The sequence below is a fragment of the Salvelinus namaycush genome, chromosome 4 (assembly GCF_016432855.1).
Source record: "Salvelinus namaycush isolate Seneca chromosome 4, SaNama_1.0, whole genome shotgun sequence".
Lineage (NCBI taxonomy): Eukaryota > Metazoa > Chordata > Actinopteri > Salmoniformes > Salmonidae > Salvelinus > Salvelinus namaycush.
In genome coordinates, this window is record NC_052310.1 from 20,609,881 (window position 1) to 20,631,610 (window position 21,730).

Below are 21,730 nucleotides of genomic sequence, written 5' to 3' on the forward strand. Positions count from 1 at the left end.
TCATTACTTTAAGACATGAAAGTCAGTCAATCTGGAAAATTTGAACAACTTTGAAAGTTTCTTCAAGTGCAGTGGGAACTCCTTCAAGAATGTTGGAAAAGCATACCTCATGAAGCTGGTTGAGAGAATGCCAAGAGTGTGCAAAGCTGTCGTCAAGGCAAAGGGTGGCTACTTTGAAGAATCAAAAACCTAAAATATATTTTGATTTGTTTAACACTTTTTTGGTTACTACATGATTCCATATGTGTTATTTCATAGTTTTGATGTTTTCACTGTTATTCTACAATGTAGAAAATAGTAAAAATAAAGAAAAACCCTTGAATGAGTAGGTGTGGCCAAACTTTTGACTGGTACTAAGTGGTTATTGCCAAGAAAGCTTCTGACTGCTACAGAGTGAATCCTAGAGTGAATAAATCAGCAAATGAAGTAATGACATCCACAGGACGTTGTATCCAGTGTTTCATACACATTTCACTCTCAATTCAGCGGGATACACAAAAACATCCTTTGTCTGGCCTAGGAATTTGAGAGTGTTAGAATGGTATGTTTCAACACAAGATGCAGACTATTTCTCTGGAGAAGAAAAAAAAAACACAACATGGAAACAAGCATTACCAAAAGGGCTGAGGACATCGCGCATGTGAAAATAATTCAGTCGGGTGGTTGCATCCCAACACATTCCGTGAGAATAATGTATTACTAACTTACTATAAAATGCTATGAAAATGGCGGACATCCAGAGGCCAACGGAGGAGCCCATATAGAGGGAGGAATCTGACGTTTAGGTTAAGCTTTGTGTCTGAGTGTCTTATCATGCTACACTGTCTCAGTGCTGTGACCGCTGTGACCTCTGCTGCAGTCACAGAGCTCTAAGCCTTCAGTGATCACAGAGAGGGAGAGAGTGCTAGACAGAGAGCATGTGTGACAGACAGAGAGGTGGGGAAAATAAATAGGGGGAGAGGGACAGAGGTCCCAAATAATCACGCATTGTTGGGAAGGACATCACAGCAGGATTAACATGTGTGTCTGTCTCCCCTCGCTCTCCTGGCTAAACCCTTCTTAATAGTAAAGATAACTAATGATAATGGATTGGATTTATATAGCGCTTTTCCAGATGCTCGGAGCACTTTAAACCTCATCCAACACCTATAGGTATGTGTAACACCCACCTGGATGATGCCACGGAAGCCATTTTGCACCAAAAAACCTGTTAGCCATTTAGCTAAACAAATTGTCAAATGGGATTGACCAATGTAAAGCAAAGAAGGGGGTTAGCAAAGATGAAATGCTAGGACCTGAACCTCCCAATGGTCAGGGAGTGAGTGAAGCATGCATCAATACGTTTGACTCAACAGTACACTTTCAATTACATTGTCCAAGCTACAATCCTCAAATCAAGCATAAGGCCCTTGAGGCTCCCTTCTACCCCCACCACCTACCCACTTTGGTTTGCCCCAATGTGCTAAACAATCTGTGCCACAGGGAATGCGGCTATACCATATCTGGCTGGGAGGACAACCTCAAAGGAAAAGAGCTTTGTCGCAACAAGCTGCTACAATAAAATGCTACAGAACTTGGACTCACAAAAACGTCCAAATTTCACTTTCACATGAAATCCAAAAGGTCACACGACCACACGGCGAATAACTGCCAGTCTTCTCCACCTTGGCTCAAGCGGAAGCTGTGCTTGTGTCGATTGTGAGGTATCCATACATCTTTCAGACAACCACTGCCTGTTACAGTCACGCCGCCCAAGCTCCAGGGCCATTGTTAGCATCAGTGTCTTTGTGCAGTGTGTGTGTGTGTGTGTGTGTGTCTGTGTGCGTGAACAGGTGAAAGAGTGTGAGGGTACACCACAGGTAAAGCAGCTAGCTCAACAGAAGCCCTCCGCCCTCCTTTCTCTCAAAACGATTCCATCACTCCAAGCAAAGCAGTGAAACCAATTCGATCCTGGCCAGTGTCCACCATATTCTCACTCCCTCTCTATGTTTTCTGGTGTTGGTGGGAGGGTCCATTTCCACATCCAGGGAGTTGGCAGTCAGTGAGGTGTTAGGGAAGCGCTCCTGATAGAGGGTGGTCTTCAGGGCAGAACGAGGGTTCGGGACACAGAGAATTCCCTTCTTTGACGGAAGTCATATCTCTAGAAGGTACTTGGAAGGGACTAGACCTCTCTTCTTCCCACTGCTCAGCTTTAGGAAACCGTCCAGCTCTTCGTTCTTCCCCACACAGATCTAGTTTGAGAAAAGAAAGGTGTGTGTTTAGTACAGGTGTGTGTGTGTGTGTGTGTGTGTGTGTGTGTGTGTGTGTGTGTGTGTGTGTGTGTGTGTGTGTGTGTGTGTGTGTGTGCGTGCGCACGTGTTGTGTGCGTCAGCGTACCTGAGATTCTTTCACAGTCATCTGCCCTCTGTCACGGTCACCATGGAAACCACCCGTGACCTTCCACACACGCTCACCTGGGCGCACTCTCTGTACAAAGTTGGCGGGGAAGAAACCCAGCTTGTCTTTGCTTTTCCCCTGTGAACACACACGGCAGAACGTAGTTAAGATCATTAATTATACTATGCTAGTATATTCTCATGGATGTAGTGATAAAAAGGTGTGTAAACGCCGAATGCCAATAGACAAATGGCAAATGGCGCATCCATGTAGATACAGCACTTTTTTATTCTTTGAACAAATGGTGTGTCTGCATGCACGCTTGTGTCCCAACGTGTTTGCATGTAACTGTGTGAGCTGACGATTGCCTTTCCATCTGGGCTCACCTTACCTCCATTAGGCCAAACCAAAAGGCAAAGCACATAAAACTTTCATTACATCCTGCTCCACTTACAGCCTACTAGCTCTGCTAAACCGAAGTTGCCCAAAGACACTGATTTAAGGTCAGTTTTGCTTTCCCAACCTAATGGTTACAGGTAGAATTGGGGGAAGTTAAGATGATCCTAGATCTGTGCATATGGGTAACTTGTACCTAGATAAATGCACTACTCTCTCCATTGTCTAAGAACACTTCATGGAGATGTACTGTATATTAGTGATGCACCGGTTGACCTCGCATGTTTAGGGTCAGGAAATATTGTGTGGATGAAGGGCATGTGGGTGGCGGGCGGTTTGAATATATATAAAACAATGCATTCATAATCCATAAATGTATAATTCTCATGCAATTCATATCTATGGGCTATATTGAGGTTTTTCTTACATTCTTTTTTATCTGCCGTTAGTGCGTAGCCTAAGCTTTAGGGCCTAACTGTACAACCTGGACTCAGGGGTACGTTTTGCATGTATTAATTTGTGGATGTCTATCATTCATTTCGTATGATATGTTACGAATTACAATTTGTATGATATGTTACGAATTGCAATTCGTACAATAAGTTACGAATTCCAATTTGTTGTGGCTAATGTTAGCTAGGTGGCTAACACTAATGTTAGCTAGGTGGCTTAGAAGTTAGGTTAAAGGGTTAAGGTTAGGTTTAGGGTAAGGGTAAGGGTTAGCTAATATGCTAAGTAGTTGCAAAGTAGCTAAAAAGTAGTATGTATTTGCTAATTAGCTATCATGCTAAAGTTGTCCAAGATAGACGTTTGTGTTATGTAACCGACCAACCGCCCTACTTTCATTTTAGCCTTAAGTAACTTTCTGTCTTACCAAATGTAACATATCCTACAAATTTGAGTGTCCCGGATATACATCTACTATGTTACGTCTAGTCTATGAGACCAGGCTGAACTGTAGCACACCAAATACACGCCAATTGCAAAACGCTTTTGGGAACTTGAGCAGAAAAAGTTCATGACGATCCACAGAGGCAAAAAGGACAATGCCGGAGTTTAATTCAATAAGAGAAAAGCTGCAAAATGAGAAGTTACAAATAAATAGAAGGGAGGGCCAGAACAGTAGTCTAATGTTTGGTAAAGATTTTGTGAAGTGGTAAAAGAGGATGGTAGCAGTGTCGGCTGTGTTATGTGTGATGATTGTGAGGCGCTATACAAATTCGACAGTCACAAGACGGGGACTTCAAAATGGCACGTCAAGGGAACTGTACAGTTAGATGGGTTAAATGGAATAGTAGCCTAACTGAAATCTGGACACTGACTGTTGGTCTAAAACCTCTCACATAGTCTAATATAATATGAACTCCTGCAGAATAAATCATTTCCTGCAGTAAAGTTATACACCAAATGTGCATTTTTACACAGGAACAGGAGTGGAGAAATATGGATTTATTTCTTTCAGCATCTTGAGAGAATGAATGCATGGTTAAGGACTGTCTGTAAAGGTGGAGGTGCTATCTTTATCACCATCATAAAAAATGATCGTATTCCAACCACATAGGATATATGCATCCAAGCCGAACTGAAATCTTATGAAAAACATGTTGGGTTATTTTTTTTCAAACATTTAATTTTCTTACAACCGGTTAAACTGATGTCATTTGAAAATGTTGCACGAAAAATCTTCCCTGTTTTTTGTTGTTATTGTTTTCTTCCCGGTACCTAAATGTCTTTGCTGCGCGAGCGAAGCAGAGATGAAAGAGGAAAATGATTTTTTTTTTTTACCGATGTCAACTAAACATTCATTCTATCGATTTATGAACAAGCGTTTATTTAGTCTTGTACAAAAGGTGCTATCTAGAACCAGCTCATTTTCTATATTTGTGGGTTAGGGTTGGGTGCAAGCCTCAGATTGTCACGTTATTACGTACTGTATAATCAGGCGGTTGCAGATAGATTATTAGCAAGTGCGGGCAGGTGCAGGTGAAGAAATAACTGACCCGTGCATCACTACTGTATACAGTATAGTAGATCCTGTTTGAATACTTGAATGCTTTCATGTCTTTTCTGATATTGACATGACTGGAAGGGTGAAAGCTATGTAATAGAGCCCTTAGATATACAGTTGAAGTCAGAAGTTTACATACACTTAGGTTGGAGTCATTAAAACTCGTTTTTCAACAACTCCACAAATTTCTTGTTAACAAACTATAGTTTTTGCAAGTCGGTTAGGACATCTACTTTGTGCATGACACAAGTAATTTTTCCAACAATTGTTTAGACAGATTATTTCACTTATAATTCACTGTATCACAATTCCAGTGGGTCAGAAGTTGACTGTGCCTTTAAACAGCTTGGAAAATTCCAGAAAATGATGTCATGGCTTTAAAAGCTTCTGATAGGCTAATTGACATAATTTGAGTCAATTGGAGGTGTACCTGTGGATGTAGTTCAAGGCCTACCTTCAAACTCAGTGTCTCTTTGCTTGACATCATGGGAAAATCAAAAGAAATCAGCCAATACCTCAGAAAATAATTGTAGACCTCCACAAGTCTGGTTCATCCTTGGGAGCAATTTCAAAACGCCTAAAGATACCACGCTCATCTGTACAAACAATAGTACGGAAATATAAACACCATGGGACCACGCAGCCGTCATACCGCTCAGGAAGGAGACTCGGTCTGTCTCCTAGAGATGAACCTACTTTGGTGCGAAAAGTGCAAATCAATCCCAGAACAACAGCAAAGGACCTTGTGAAGATGCTGGAGGAAACAGGTACAAAAGTATCTATATCCACAGTAAAACGAGTCCTATATCGATATAACCTGCCAAGCCGCTCAGCAAGGAAGAAGCCACTGCTCCAAAACCGCCATAAAAAAGCCCGACTATGGTTTGCAACTGCACATGGGGACAAAGATCGTACTTTTTGGAGAATTGTCCTCTGGTCTGATGAAACAAAAATAGAACTGTTTGACCATAATGACCATCTTTATGTTTGGAGGATAAAGGGGGGGGCTTGCAAGCCGAAGAACACCATCAACCGTGAAGCACGGGGGTGGCAGCATCATGTTGTGGGGGTGCTTTGCTGCAGGAGGGACTGGTGCACTCCACTAAATAGATGGCATCATGAGGGGAAAAAAATATGTGGATATATAGAAGCAACATCTCAAGACATCAGTCGGGAAGTGAAAGCTTGGTTGCAAATGGGTCTTCCAAATGGACAATGACCCCAAGCATACTTCCAAAGTTGGGGAAAAATGGCTTAAGGACAACAAAGTCAAGATATTGGAGTGGCCATCACAAAGCCCTGACCTCAATCCTATAGAAAATGTGTGGGCAGAACTGAAAAAGCGTGTGCGAGCAAGGAGGCCTACAAACCTGACTCAGTTACACCAGCTCTGTCAGGAGGAATGGGCCTCACCCAACTTAATGTGGGAAGCTTGTGGAAGGCTACCCGAAACGTTTGACCCAAGTTAAACAATTTAAAGGCAATGCTACCAAATACTAATTGAGTGTATGTTAACTTCTGACCCACTGGGAATGTGACGAAAGAAATAAAAGCTGAAATAAATCATTCTCTCTACTATTATCATCTCTACTATACATTTCACATTCTTAAAATAAAGTGTGGATCCTAACTGACCTAAGACAGGGAATTTTTTACTAGGATTAAATGTCAGGAATTGTGAAAAACTGAGTTTAAATGTATTTGGCTGAGGTGTATGTAAACTTCCGACTTCAACTGTACCTATCCAAATGTGTTGCATTTTTCTAAAGGAAGGAAGGAAGAATGGAAGGAAGAACGGCAGGAAGGAAAAACAGAAGGAAGGAAGGAAGGAAGGATAGCAAAAGTATTCTAACAAAACAAAAAACTTATTTTTCACCCACCTTCCACCAGTCCTCATTGGAGTCATCAGTTACTTGCACTCGATCGCCAGGCCTGAGAGGGAAACAACAGGTACTGATTAAACACACAAACGCACACACACACACATTCCCGGCTGCCTGTCCTTCTCAGTCTGTGGCTCCAACAGCGTTGCCAGTTACGTCTCAGACCCCCAGTGAGAAGGCAGATGGTCTGAGAGATGTGTTGGCACTGCACACCTGTCCTTCCTCTTTCTCTCACCTGCCCACTGCGACAATACCCCCTCCCCATACACACATACATTTCTCCCTTCATCCATTCTTCGTCACTGCCTATTTCTTTACCTCTAACTTTTAACCTTTCATGTGGTAATGCGAAGTCTGACTTTCTATCTGAATATGACTGAACACGTGTGCAGGCACACACACACACACACACACAAAATCACATGCGTGCACACACACACCCACACAAACAAAGGTACTATGTATTTAACTCACTGTAACTCCAGATCATTCTTCTCCTGAGGGATGAACTTGTACAGAGCCACGTAGGTGTGTACAGAGTGGACATCGATGCGCTTTGGAGTCTGGACACACGCACACACCAAATTAGTCTAATACACACAGTTTGTATTTCATTTGATTACTTTGGTACTATTTTCACAAGTATGTGTGTGGTGAATTTTCAAAACTCCTATTACAAATTTCCAAACTGGTAACACTTGTAATGCAGCTGGTCTTGCATTCAAAACCTTTCATTGTGCATTCATTTTGCTTGTGGACATCTTTCTCCGTTGATCCAATATATAAGTTTACTGTGAAATATAATGAGTACATTGGTTCACCAAAACACAAAATAATGATATCTTCTCAATTTAGTTATTTTAACAACCAGTTAATCCAATAGCAAAAAAATGTAATATGCATGTTTAAAAATTGCCCATTGAATGTAGTATGCTTCAGTAGTGTAAATTACAGGACATTACAATGTTTTCACATTAGGCAATACACTTGTACTACACATTCAAATTTACTGAACATAATATTTCCGTCATTTCTATCCCATGTGTGACCAAAGGTGTGATCATTGAAGACATCTTTCACAATGTAATCAAATGAAAGAAATGAAAGAGACATCATGTTTAGCAGGCACTAGTTTGCGTCCAGCCTGTCTTGAGCATTTGGCCATAGGTTCTCATCGAAATCGCAGTAAATATCCTCATTGTTCATGCGCCTGGGGGGAAAACGTTTTGGCATGGCGAATCCAAGCCTGACATACTGTAGGTCTGGTTTGATGTCATTGCATGCCTCATCCATGGCCTGAAGGAGGGTGGTGCACTCATGGGGATGGCAATCGATCGTAAATAGCATATATTACGCTATTACGGTACTGTATTGGCCTATGCAATTTTAGTAAAACAGGGGTGAACAAAAAGTCATATGGAGGTTGATAGCAGAGTTTGAAAGAAGGATAGATAAAGAGAGGGAGGGTTTAGAGTTAGAGGTGAAGGAAAGAGGAAGGAAAGAGGGAACACTTGAGAAAGAGATATGCTGACTACGCACCTTCAGACTGACCCTGTCCTCTGAATCAGCCTTCTCACTTTCAGGAGGATTGAGAGCTAGAGGGAGAGAGAGGAAGAGAGAGAGAGGGGGGAGGGGGGATATATATATATATATATGAGAGAGAGAGGGGGGAGAGATAGAGAGAGAACGAGAGAGAGAGAGAAAGAGAGAGAGAAGATAGATCGAGAGCAGGGAAAAGAGAGAGAGGGAGCATACAGATTGAAAGAGAGTAGAGATACAGAAAGAGAGAAAGAGATAGAAAGAGGGAGGGGGTCTTGTCACTTTGCAGTATAGCACAAAGACAAGGTCAGTTAGTTAAAGCATACACAGTACTTTATATCATCAGATTTATTGAAGATGGAAAAACACTGGTGAATTCACTACACACACGCAGGTATACACAAACACACACACACACACACACACACACACACACACACACACACACACACACACACACACACACACACACACACACACACACACACACACACACACACACACACACACACACACACACACACACACACACAGGCATACTCTCACACACACATGCATGCACGCATGAACACACACACACACACACACACACACACACACACACACACACACACACACACACACACACACACACACACACACACACACACACACACACACACACACACACACACACACACACACAGGCATACTCTCACACACACATGCATGCACGCATGAACACACACACACACACACACACACACACACACACACACACACACACACACACACACACACACACACACACACACACACACACACACACACACACACACACACACACACACATACACACACATCACCTAGTTTTGTCAATGGAAGGTCTTCTCAGTGTAATGGATGGGTATAATGATAGTCTATAATGAAAGAGATTATTTCAGGAGAGAGGACAATGCTTGACAGTCCAGGCTTGGCTTTTTGCAAGTTGCAAGACTTTTTGCAAGTTCAACCAACTAGTCATGTTGATGCAACATTACATATATAACATTACACTGATTACATTTAAATGACATGACATTGATAAAGGAGCTTGACATAATGAGGAAATAGGTTGACTCAACCATTTAAAGCCCAGAGTGTTGGGGGTTTGGAGTGAGTGTGCTTTAGAGTGAAAGGATAGGGAGGGACCATGTTTCCTCTAAGCCACGCGAGTGCACAGGAGCTGCTTCCCAGGGACTGCCGCGCACAGAAGAAATATCAAGTCGCGCAGAGAAGCACGAAGCTCTAGAGTTTCCCCCGTTAGTTAACATTAGCAATGTTTGCCTTTACTATGGGAATTGTAATAGAATCAACGCAATATCAGCCACTTTCAATGCAACATACCAAAACAAAACAAATGATGCATGCCTTAGAATGCAAAACTAACCACAAAATATTTTGTTGTAGGCAGAACGCATCGGAATAGGATTATATTGCCCGTACTCTAAACAGACTGGTGCGCCATAACCAATAAGAGCTGCAGTAGGCCTATATGCAAATTGATCCTTGCCATATATGGATTTGTGCCATTCACTCTGACCTGGACTGTTTTACACCATGGGCGGTTGTGAAAATTATACACTTCTTTAGAGATGAATGCGAGAGCAGCATTTAGCCACGTGTGCACATTTGTTCATATTCTTTGCTAGTTCGTGAGTTATTAGCCCAGTTATAGCTAACTTGTAGTCAGCAATATGGGAGTGATTGCTTCCTACAAGAGTACAAAACGTGTATTTCTAGCCATCTTTGAAAAGCGAGTCAGGTAAAGAGCTTTTTTTTTATGCCTTAAAGGGGCAATGTTGTATTTTGAGACAGGCTTGAATAAACTAAGTAACCAATAGGCAGAGGGTAGCATAATTTGTCTGATTCTCTGTAATAATGGTATGGGAATAATAATACATTTTATTTTGTAAAGTGGTTTCTTGCATCAAACAACAAAACAAGTGTTCAGTCACCTCCTTGTCTGAATGACAAGTGGATAAACAGGTTAATGTCAAGCCCTGAGAAGTTTAGAGGTGAGAGGTTGGGTTGAGATGTCAGGTAATAGGTTAGGGGTGAGTAAATTGTGGGGAATTTGATCCAACTCACTCTCAGTCTCTGGGACAAACTCCTCCTCAGCGATTGGTTGTGTTTCCAGTCCCTCCCCTACTCTCTCCACCTATCGAAGACAAGAACAAGGTGCCAAGTCAGAGAGGGAAGAAGACAGCGTGCAAAAAGGAAAGAAGCGGGGAAAATACTGATCACATTGCTTTATAACGTATAGTGAGAAAACATTTCAAATGGACTATTTGTATCTATGAACTCAAGTGCGTGTAAGCAGTGTACCTTATGAATGGGGGACTCAGTGATGCTTCCGAAGCTAGAGCGACTCATCTGTGCCAGCGACGTCCCATAACGCAGAGCCTCATACACAGGGTCAATTCCCCCTTTATCAGACTCTAGAAACACACACACACACACACACACACACACACACACACACACACACACACACACACACACACACACACACACACACACACACACACACACACACACACACACACACACACACACACAGAGAGAACAAAACAATTTGTCAGACTAAAGACCAGATCTTGGAATGAACTAAAAGGTCTATATATCTGTAGCAACAACACTGATCACTCAAGCAACATGCACGCGCACACACACATACACACTCACTCACCTTGCGATGGTAGAGCTTCCTTGACCACCCCTAACATATCGTTAGTCAAGAGAGGGGAGCTGAAGTTTCGTTTAAAGGCCCCCGTCTAGCAGGCGAGAAAGAGAGAAGGAGAGTGGGATGAATAACTGTCCCTATATTTATTCCTTTTATTTAACCTTTATTTAACTAGGCAATTCAGTTAAGAACAAATGATTTCCCTATCAGCTGAATGTTATTTTAGCAGCGAAAAGCGGACAAACACAAATGTCAGAAACTTTCCCACCATAAACGGATAGTCTTGTGGTTTACAAAGGAAGCTGAAAATGTATGTGTGCATGTGTGCGTGTGTGTGTGTGTGTGAATCTTTGTGCGTGCGTGCGTACGTGTGTGCAGAGCGGATGCTGACTGTATGATATTCCCTCTGCAGTCTGTGGCCCGGGGGTCACTGTAAATTGAACAAGGAGACAGGTGCAACTCGATTCTTAGCCTTCTGCATTTGCAATGAACTGTACCTGCACTCTCTTACAGCATCGTTCACATCTCACACCCAATGTCAGCTAGACAAGCACAACAAAGCCTCGGCATTGTCGTTTGACAGAAAACCAACATTCGCCACAGTAATTACCAAGCTGTTGGGATTAAAATAGTCCACGGACGTGTGAGGCAATGAATCACGGATTCTGATTTAGAAATAGGAACAGAATAGAACTCAAAGGTCGATCTGAGTCATTGAACGCTTTGTGTTTGACAGAGGGAGCAGTGTTGTGTCGTTGTTTTTTCCTGTACGATCCCGTCCTAGCTGCAGCATAGCTCAACTTTCCTCTTTGCGTCATCATGGCGTAAAATATATCCATATATCAACAGCTGTTATCAGTGGCTGGATGAGAGCTTATACAGAAAGGAGAAGATAAGGTGTCAGGACCACGCTAATGTGATAAGTCACTTTACCCAAGACCTGAAGACTTCTGTTAGCTTCCGAGGTAATGCCTTGGCTCCAGTTCAGTGGGCTAACACAGTCTTGTGATGAGAACCGATAACCGAAAGCATAACATAGGACTGGGCAGTGTCATCGACAAAATATTGTCAACCATGCTCATAAAAGGTGAACCATGAACTGTGACGAGTAACCTCACCCAAGGCGGGAAGTCTTGCGTTGGCTCCAAGAGCTAATGCCTTGGTTTAGTTTGGCGCGACGACGCGGTCTTGTGGCGATAACTGGTCGATCATTCTCGCTTCTTCCGAATATAATAACCTTTTGGAAACATAAATCATAAGTCATTATGTGAGCAGAGTATCCTCTCTGCATTTGATTAGATTAGTCTGATTATAACGGATGTGTTATAACGGATGCGCCACCGTGAGATTTTGATAAATGAGACGAGAGGTTCCTATTGGCTGTCAAGATGGCCCAAGGTGCTCAGCGGGGCATGTGGGGAATTGGAGGGGTGACTTTCTACTTTCTCCGGAGTGATCTAAAGTCAATTTAACGCTTATTGCTTCTCTTATTGCTTATCTTGGGGCCCTCCTCGTCCCTGTCCAAATTACAGCTTCACCTCTGATAGGGTAAAACGATGATGAGAACGAGAGGGAGAGAGAGAAAGAAAGAGAGAGAGAAAACAAGTGAATGAGCGAAAGAGAGAATGAGAAAGAACTAGAGAGAATAGATAACTAAACTAGTTGTGTTTACAAAACTCTTGCTCGTTAATCTTGGCCGACGACCTTTATTTTGTATTATTTGGGGGTGAAGCTAAGAGGGGTGGAATTACGAACCAAACTTAACTAATCATCCCTTCTCCCCACCCCAATCGTGCCTTTATTATAATTATTGGTCTGGGCTGGGGATTGGGCTAGATTACTAATGCACCTTTGAAGATATGGCTGGATTCATTGTGGCTCCCAGATGTCCAACTGATTAAGATTTTTGGACACTTTTGGACAAACACACAATTGCCCCTCTTTTGACCTCAAACGAGACTGGTATCCAATTCTGTATTGACACCATCACTCCTAACTCCTAGCCCCCACCTCCTATCTCCTAGGCATTGTGTAGATCAGAGAGGATTGGATAGGTGTAAGCAATATTGTGGACATTTTCAACTAGCCTATCTGAAGGCAAGGTGAATTACCAGTATAACCATATTTTCCAAACCCTCACTTTGCTTTTCATAATGTTTGGTCCTTGTTTTAAAATAAATAAATTGTAATTTACTCTACAAAAGAAAAACGCTGACAAAGTCACTAAATTAAATGAATTAAAAGTTTTAAAATGAATTCAAATTCATATCCCACTCCACAGGGGCCATATTTAATTTGCATACAAAGTGACACCAAAATTCATTACATACTAATCAGGGAGGGGGGTTGGGGGGCAACACGAGTCTAAACTTATGTACGAGCTACTGTAGCATGTTGCTGCCGTCTCTCCTCCATTATGACTATGCAGCAGACACAAGTTTTGCTGCTGCCGGCCATGTTGCGTCCCGCGGGAACTGCGAGCACCTCAAACACACCGCATTTCACACTGAATTAATCACAGCGCCTGGTGTAGGGAGATGTTGATTTCTCCGACTGACTTGAGAAAATCGGATCCGTGCAAGAAGAGGGTGAGTAGGGGGGGGGGGGGGGGGTGACAGGGGGATGGATGGGGGGGGGAACAGGACAGCGCTATCTGCCTCAGCCCTCGCCTCGGCTTTTGTTCCACATATAGAAATTCAGAGTCATTGTCGGATCATTTTATTATGGCTCTCACTCATCCTCTTCTTCTCTCTTTTCTTCAGCTGTTTCTCTTTGTCAGGTTGTCAATTATCTTTCTATTTCTATCCCCTCTTTTCTTTTTTTAGCTCCTCGAGTGGAAAAACGTTCATTGTCTTCTCGAACGATTGGGACTTTGAGACTACATTCAGCCCCCCGCCAAATAATATTTAGACCGTAATTGTTGAGGATCGGAAAGCAGTAGATATCCAACTCTAGAACAGTCCACTACTTAGGTTGTAATGGTTGAGTACAAGACAGCTGTGGGGAAATCTGAATCTAGGGCAGTTGACTCACCTTTCCTGTGCAGGGCTGTTGGGACAGCTCAGAGGAGCACCAGAGGTGGGCGCCCAGCTTACAGGCTTTACAGCGCAGACCCTGCTTGGAGTTCCCTGCACAGATGGAAAGCCAGGTTACTACAGTACTGTACTTTCCTTTACTATACTATACTGTACATACCACACACAACAGTAGCCTCAGCTCACACACTACAATCTATTCAATCAATCAATCAACTAGAACTAGGTTATAAAATGTCAAAGTGAGACCCTTTTGATGAGAGATGTTATAGGCAACGTGTGTATGGACAGTGTGATCATTAGCCACATCTACTTCGAACTCATCCTCAATCAAAATCCTAACTTGCCATTTGGCCACAAGAGCTCAAGTGTTCATGGAAACATTGCACTGATCACATGGGATTGCTAGATTGTGTTGGATGTGTATACTGTCTCTCAGTAGTCAGTAGTCTGCCCAAAGAGAATAGCTTTTATGTGACATGATTGACCAGAAGATGATTTGCATTCCATGTCACTGTATTAAAGGGAATACTGGACCTGAATCGACCTACCCTGTATCACGTGTTTGCATTGCTGGCAGCAGGTGGGCCGACGGAAGACGTGCTCCTGGAAACAGTGGGTCTTCACTAGCCGGGCCTGGAGCTGGCCATGGAGCTGGCCATGGAGCTGGGCTTTGGAGGTCAGGGAGAGGGAGGGACTGAGGGAGGGCGAGCGGGACGAAAGCGAGGGGTTGGGGCTGAGCGAAGGGGAGAGGGAGGGTGAGCGCTCGCAGGTCAGGGGCGTCTCCCCGAAGGGTGGTGGCGAGGAGGTCAGCGGAGGCTCGCGGATGATCCCAGAGGGCAGGCGGACTTCCCCGTTGCTGGGGCGCTGGAAGAAGTTGTCCACGCTCTTGCTGCGCATCACTGACTTGAAGGACAAGGAGCGCTTTAGTCGCTGCAGCTGTGGAAAGAGAGGAGTGGAGACATTAGGTTAGCATGGATAGACAAGGGCTGGGGAATGACAAAATCCCTGACACTGGCCGTTCAGAATAGCAGGGTGCACTCATTAAGGGCTGAATCGTAACTTGAGATCCATGTACGCACCTAGCAACTCAATTTGACAAAGCACTATAAGTTCGCTGTCTCCATGTAATGATAACGAAGGTGGTTCGGCGAACCACTCTCGAGTAATGAGTAACCTTGCCAGAGACCTGAAGAATTGTGTTAACTTCCCAAGCTAATGCGTATGAGTTTATAGCGCAGCAGGCTAACGTAGTCTTGTGGCACGAGACCTGCGTTTGACCGCAGCCACTCACATCTACACAAGATCCCTGGTCATGATCTGTGTTCAACCCACTGGATCAAAGACATTCATTCCATCCATCCATCCATTCATTCATTTATTTATTCATTCATTCAGTGACGATGAAAACAAAACGACCACAGAATTTGCTAACGGACTCTTAAAAAAAGAAATTCTAAACGTTATCATTTTAGCAGCAGCTAGCAACAGCTCTTCTGACTTGAATAAGGCGACAGGAGTGAGACAGAGGGAAGCGAGACAGAGACCCTGCAGTACCCTCTGACTGCCCTTGTCCTACAGCACCACACTTGGCTTGTTTGGATCAGAATTATAGCAGATCCAGGGAACTCAAGTCAATACCCCTTAAAATTCAGATTTGATTAGATTATTGACCGGTCTGCTCCTCCGTACTGTGATGTATTGATGCAGAACAAGGAACAAACACACGGTTGATATTTCACTCCTCCGGCCGCCTCACTTTCAGTGGACTTGCCCAGGCATCTTGGCCGCAATATTATGATTCTGCTAATGACATAAGATTATGGGGAGTGGAAGGCAATGAGGTCCTATGGTATAATAATAAGCCACAGATTCCTACATCAATAGAATGGCCTACGGAATGAGAGAGCACACACACACACACACACACACACACACACACACACACACACACACACACACACACACACACACACACACACACACACACACACACACACACACACACACACACACACACGTTTGTTTTACTACCATTGTGGGGACCAAACTATTGACTCCCATTCAAACTCCTATATTCCCTAACCCCTAATCCTAAATTTAACCCTGACCCCTTCATTTAACCCTAACCTTAATCCTAACTTTAACCACAAACCCCTAACCCTAACTTCTAACCCATGGTACTCCAACCCTGTTCCTGGAGAGCTACCCTCCTGTAGGTTTTCCCTCCAAACTCAATTGTAACTAGCCTGATTCAGTTTATCAACCAGCTAATTATTAGAATCAGGTGTGCTCGATTAGAGTTGGAGGGAAAACCTACAGGACGGTAGAGCTCCAGGAGCAGGGTTGGAGAACCCTGTCCTAACCATAACCCTAACCTTAAACCTAACCCCTAACTCTAACCTTAATTCTAACCATAAACCTAATTGTAACCCTAACCCTAAACCTAACCCCTAAGCCTAAAATAACCTTTTCCTTGTGGGTACCGACGAAATGTCTCCAATATTCCTTTTTTTAAATATTTTTTTATACATAGTAAAACCAAAAACACACTCACACGCAGCGATAGTCACAAAGATTGAGGTGAAACCGTTGGGCATACCGCTATTCGCTGCCTATCTGACTGGTATGGCTGTTTTTTATGATTTTTTTCCTGTAGCGCAGCATAGTTGTGTGTTATGTCTACGCCTTACAGCTTGTGTCTGTGGTGTATAGCTGTTCGTTATATGCTTTTCGGTTTCTTTTGTCTGCAGGTTACAGCTTGTTTTGTTTCTGTTTCCACCTGCACTGCAGTAGCCTAAAGATTTTAAAAAGTATGACACAACTGTGTGTGTGTATATATCATTATCAAGGCCTTGTATAAGTTGGTGTGTGTGTGTGCGCATGCGTGCGTGCATGTATTCGTGTCACAAGATGTGTGTGTCACTGAGTGTTTGTAGCCTTCACATCGTTTCCCTCTGCACCTGCGGAAGCCTGCGCTCTCTCGGAGAAACGGTCATCAATAACGTTGAGTGGGTCCCTCTTTTCCTCCCTTAAGCCATGGCTCCACTGACGCCAATTATCTTGAGTGATGAAAAGAGCGCTCTCTCTGTTGACCCATTAGCGAGCACCTCTTTGCAAGTGTTTTTCATACCCCGAGCTGCATCCAGGCTCATTTTTAATGGGCTTTTATAGGGTTGACTGGTGGTTCATTCAAAATAGTCTATTTGATTTTTTTCTCTTTCCACCACATTGTTTACACATTTGACCTCGTTTTTGTATTTAATAATAGAAACACTTGAGTTAATGTGGGATAAAAAAGTACATTGAAAGCAGGTGCTTCCACACAGGTGTGGTTCCTGAGTTAATTAAGCAATTATTTAAGGTCATTATTTTGGCTACGATGGCTATGTCCACATAGGATGACAATGCCCGCATCCACAGGGCACGATTGATGAGCTTGAAAACGATGTAAACCATATGCCATGGCCGTCTCAGTCCCCAGTCTCGGATCTCGACCTCGGGTTAGGTATTGAAACACTTAAAAGCCTTCTTAATAAAGACAACTTCTTCTGTGAAATCTGGAAAATATATTCTAATTATATAATTGTATAAAAAAAATATTCATTATTATATCATTAACAAATATATTTTGCTATACCTATTTCAAAGCTGGAGAGTAAACCCTGTAAGTTTCATCAAACTCTGTAGCGCATCAAATTAATTTCCTGACTTGCGTCATAGAATTCTGTTCTGTCATCTACTTTACACAAAGAACCAGCAATTTCAGCCTATGTACAGAGCATTCGGAAAGTATTCAGACCCCTTGACCTTTTCCACATTTTGTTGTGTTACAGCCTTATTCTAAAATGTATTAAATAAAAAATGTCCTCAATCTACACACAACACCCCATAATGACAATGCAAAAACAGGTTTTTAGATTTTTTTGCAAATCTATAAAAAATTTAAAAAATCCCTTATTTACATAAGTATACCTACCCTTTGCTATGAGACTCAAAATGGAGATCAGGTGCATCCTGTTTCCATCGATCATCTGGAGATGTTTCTAAGACTTGATTGGAGTCCACATGTGGTAAATTCAATTGATTGGACATGATTTGGAAAGGCACATACCTGTCTATATAAGGTCCCACAGTTGACAGTGCATGTCAGAGCAAAAACCAAGCCATGAGGTCGAAAGGAATTGTTCTTGCAGCTCCGAGACAGGATTGTGTCAAGGCACAGATCTGGGGAAGGGTACCAAAAACATTTCTGCAGCATTGAAAGTCCCCAAGAACACAGTGGCCTCTATCATTGTAAAATGTAAGAAGTTTGGAACCACCAAGACTCTTCCTAGAGCTAGCCGCCCGGCCAAACTGAGCAATCGGGGGAGAATGAGCTCCAGAGTTCCTCTGTGGAGATTGGAGAACCTTCTAGTAGGACAACCATCTCTTCAGCACTCCACCAATCCGGCCTTTTGGTAGAGTGGCCAGACGGAAGCCATTCCTCAGTCAAAGGTACATGACAGCCCGCTTGTGGAGTGCTCTGAGACCATGAGAAACAAGATTCTCTAGACTGATGAAACCAAGATTGAACTCTGGTCTGAATGTCAAGCGTCACGTCTGGAAACCCGGCACCGTCCCTATGGTGAAGCATGGTGGTGGCAGCATCATGCTGTGGGGATGTTTTTCAGCAGCAGGGACCGGGAGACTAGTCAGGATCGAGGGAAAGATGAATGGAGTAAAGTACAGAAAGATCCTTGATGAAAACCTGCTCCAGAGCACTCAGGACCTCAGACTGGGTTGAAGGTTCACCTTCCAACAGGACAACGAGCCTAAGCACACAGCCAAGACAAAACAGGAGTGGCTTCGGGACAAGTCTCTGAATGTCCTGGAGTAGCCGAGCCAGAGCCCGGACTTGAACCAGATCTCTGGAGAGACCTGAAAATAGCTGTGCAGCAACGCTCCCCACCTGACAGAGCTTGAGAGGATCTGCAGAGAAGGGAGAAACTCCCCAAATACAGGTGTGCCAAGCTTGTAGCGTCATACCCAAGAAGACTCGAGGCTGTAATCGCTGCCAAAGGTGCTTTATCAAAGTACTGAGTAAAGGGTCTGAATACTTATGTAAATGTTATATTTCAGTTCCAATTTTATTTTCCTTCTAAAAACCTGTTTTTGCTTTGTCATTATGGGGTAATGTGTGTAGATTGATTAGGGGGAAAAAATGATTTAATCCATTTGAGAATAAGGCTGTAACGTAACAAAATGTGGAAAATGTGAAGGGGTCTGAATACTTTCCGAATGCACTGTATATCGCAGGTTGACGTTTAATGGCATGAGTCTTGTCCTGGAGGGAGAACTGAGCAGTTTCCCCTTAGGCCAGCTGCAAAGTCAAAATTGTCTATTATGTAAAAATGTATGGAAACAAAGATTGTGTCACGTTCCTGACCTGTTTTCCTTTGTCTTGTATTTATTTTAGTTGGTCAGGGCGTGAGTTGGGTGGGTTTGTCTATGGTTGATTTTCTATGTTGGGATTTTTGTGTTCGGCCTGGTATGATTCTCAATCAGAGGCAGCTGTCAATCGTTGTCCCTGATTGAGAATCATACTTAGGCAGACTGGGTTTCACGTGTGTTTTGTGGGTGTTTGTTTCTGTGTTTGTGTTTTTCACCACACGGTACTGTATCTGTTTTCTGCACTTCGTTTATTTGTTTTGTATTTTCAGTGTTCAGTTTTTTCCGTTATAATAAATCATTCATCATGAACACTAACCACTCCGCGTATTGGTCCGATCCTTCTCGCCTCTCCTCGTCCGAGGAGGAGGAATATGACGAACGTTACAGATTGATTTAAGGTTAGAGTTAGGCATTAGGGTTATCAGTGTCGTTAAGGTTAGGGTTAAGGTTAGGGTTAGGTTTAAAATCCGGTTTTTATTACTTTGTGGCTGTGCCAGCTAGTGACCACTCTGCAGAGCTGCCTCCAGAACAAGATTTGTGCTCTAATGTGACTAGAACGATGTTAACAGTAGCTATTACAGTGAAAAAGTGAAAAAATACCATGATATTGTTTGAGGAGAGTGCACAACAACAAACCACTTTTATCATGCCAACTGTTTGGATACATTCACATCGGAAGGTAAATAATGTACTTACATTCAGTAATCTTGCTCTGATTCGTCACATCTTCTCCTGCTCCTCCCCTCCGGCGTACGACGTCGCCAGAATACTAACCACCGGTCCTGATTCACACCTGGACTTCATTACCTTCATCACTTTCTCCCATTTATATGTCACTCTCTTATGTTTTCTCACCAGTTGGTATTATTCTTGTGTACCGGCGAATAGCCACATGGAATTGTCTTTTTGTTGTTTTATTAAAACGTTGAACCTGCACCTGCTTCCCGACTCACAGCTCTGTTATTACAGAATACCAACTCAAACTATGGAAGCAGCAGGAAAGTCGGAAATCTCAGATGGTCGATGAACAAGGGTATCTTCTACGTCAACACCATGACCAGCTGGCTCAACTGGTGACTTCCATGGAAGAGGTTCTCCGCAGTCTGCAGCGTCTCAAACACCCCCGAGAGACGTTGCAGCCCAGCATCGGAGGATACTCTAGAGCCAGTCTACCCAGCGAGCCAGCGCAACGACCCATTCAGCAACCCGCTCAGGTCAGCTATGTCCGTCTACCCCTCCCTGAGAAATACGACAGTACACGATCCAAATGCCTTGGCTTCCTCCTTCAATTTTCTCTATTTTTCACACCAGTTGGGACCCCCACTACCGAGAGGTCTAAGGTTGCCACGGTTATTTCTCTGCTGACCGGGCGGGCATTGGAATGGGCTTTGGCCGTCTTGGAGATAGGAGAGGAGGAGCTAGATTTAATGAGGGGTTCATGGCTCTGTTTAAATGCATTTTCGATCATCCCGCGGAGGGCAGAGAGGAAGGTGAGCGTCTGCTTCAGCTACAGCAGGGGAATCAGACGGCTTCTGAGTATGCGATCACCTTCCGGACAATAGCAGCTTCCAGTGGATGAAATGAGCCGGCGCTTCGCACACTATTTAGAAGAAGTCTGCGCGAGAAGGTCCAGACGGAACTGGCCAGTCGGGGCGATAACCTCACCCTGGACGCACTCATTGCGATGGCCATCTGCCTGGATAACCTTCTCCCGGAGCGTAGGCATTCTCATCGCTTCTCTCCCTCTTTCGGCGAACACTCAGGATCAGAGACTGAACCCATGGAGGTAGGGGTCACACGCAATTCCGTGGCAGAGCGACGGATACAGCTGGGGCTATGTCTGTACTGTAGGCAAGGAGGACACACACTCCAGCGGTGTCCGGTATTTCAGAATCCGGGATCCACTAGAGCAGAGGGATAGTCACGTGATGTTCCATCCCCTGGACCAGGAGTGAGTATCCCAGATTCAGCTCTTCCTGCTAGACTCTTTTTAGTGTCCATCACTCTGGCTGACTGTCCCTCGTGTACTGTGTCTACAGATTTAGGGGATTCCGGCACCGCAGGAAACTTTATGGATCAGACCCTTGCCTCCTCCCTCAACATTACTATCTATCCGCTCTCTTCTCCTTTTCCGGATCAAGGTCTCGGCGGTCGGCAATTAGGATATGGAACCATCACACACATCACTCAACCACTCACACTCACCATGGAGTCCAATCACCAGGAGAGCATCTCCTTCTTCATCGCAAGTGTACCAGTTCACAAAATCATCCACGGCATCCCTTGGCTCCAACGCCATAACCCTACCATCTCATGGTCGAGGATGAAAATCACAGACTGGTCACCTGAATGCCGG

General features: G+C 43.6%; 1 protein-coding gene across 1 annotated transcript; it reads right to left on the reverse strand.

The window, feature by feature from the left end:
- Window positions 1-2,132: 2,132 nt before the first annotated feature.
- LOC120045518 (SH3 and cysteine-rich domain-containing protein 2-like) lies at window positions 2,133-14,841 on the reverse strand. Its single transcript, XM_038990422.1, has 10 exons — window positions 14,493-14,841; window positions 13,940-14,034; window positions 10,913-10,997; window positions 10,549-10,661; window positions 10,312-10,381; window positions 8,203-8,258; window positions 7,138-7,226; window positions 6,661-6,712; window positions 2,377-2,514; window positions 2,133-2,231 (listed from the first exon to the last, which is right to left on the reverse strand). Exons 1-10 carry the CDS (start codon window positions 14,839-14,841, stop codon window positions 2,133-2,135), a joined length of 1,146 nt encoding a protein of 381 aa, XP_038846350.1.
- Between the last annotated feature and the right edge of the window lie 6,889 nt (window positions 14,842-21,730).

Coding starts and splice junctions, on each gene's coding strand:
- LOC120045518 (XM_038990422.1), bottom strand. CDS start 14,841: ATGCGCAGCAAGAGCGTGGACAACTTCTTCCAGCGCCCCAGCAACGGG. Junction 14,035..14,492: donor ATGCAAACACGTGATACAGG/GTAGGTCGATTC, acceptor CCATCTGTGCAG/GGAACTCCAAGCAGGGTCTG. Junction 7,227..8,202: donor AGGACAGGGTCAGTCTGAAG/GTGCGTAGTCAG, acceptor GCGTGTGTCCAG/ACTCCAAAGCGCATCGATGT.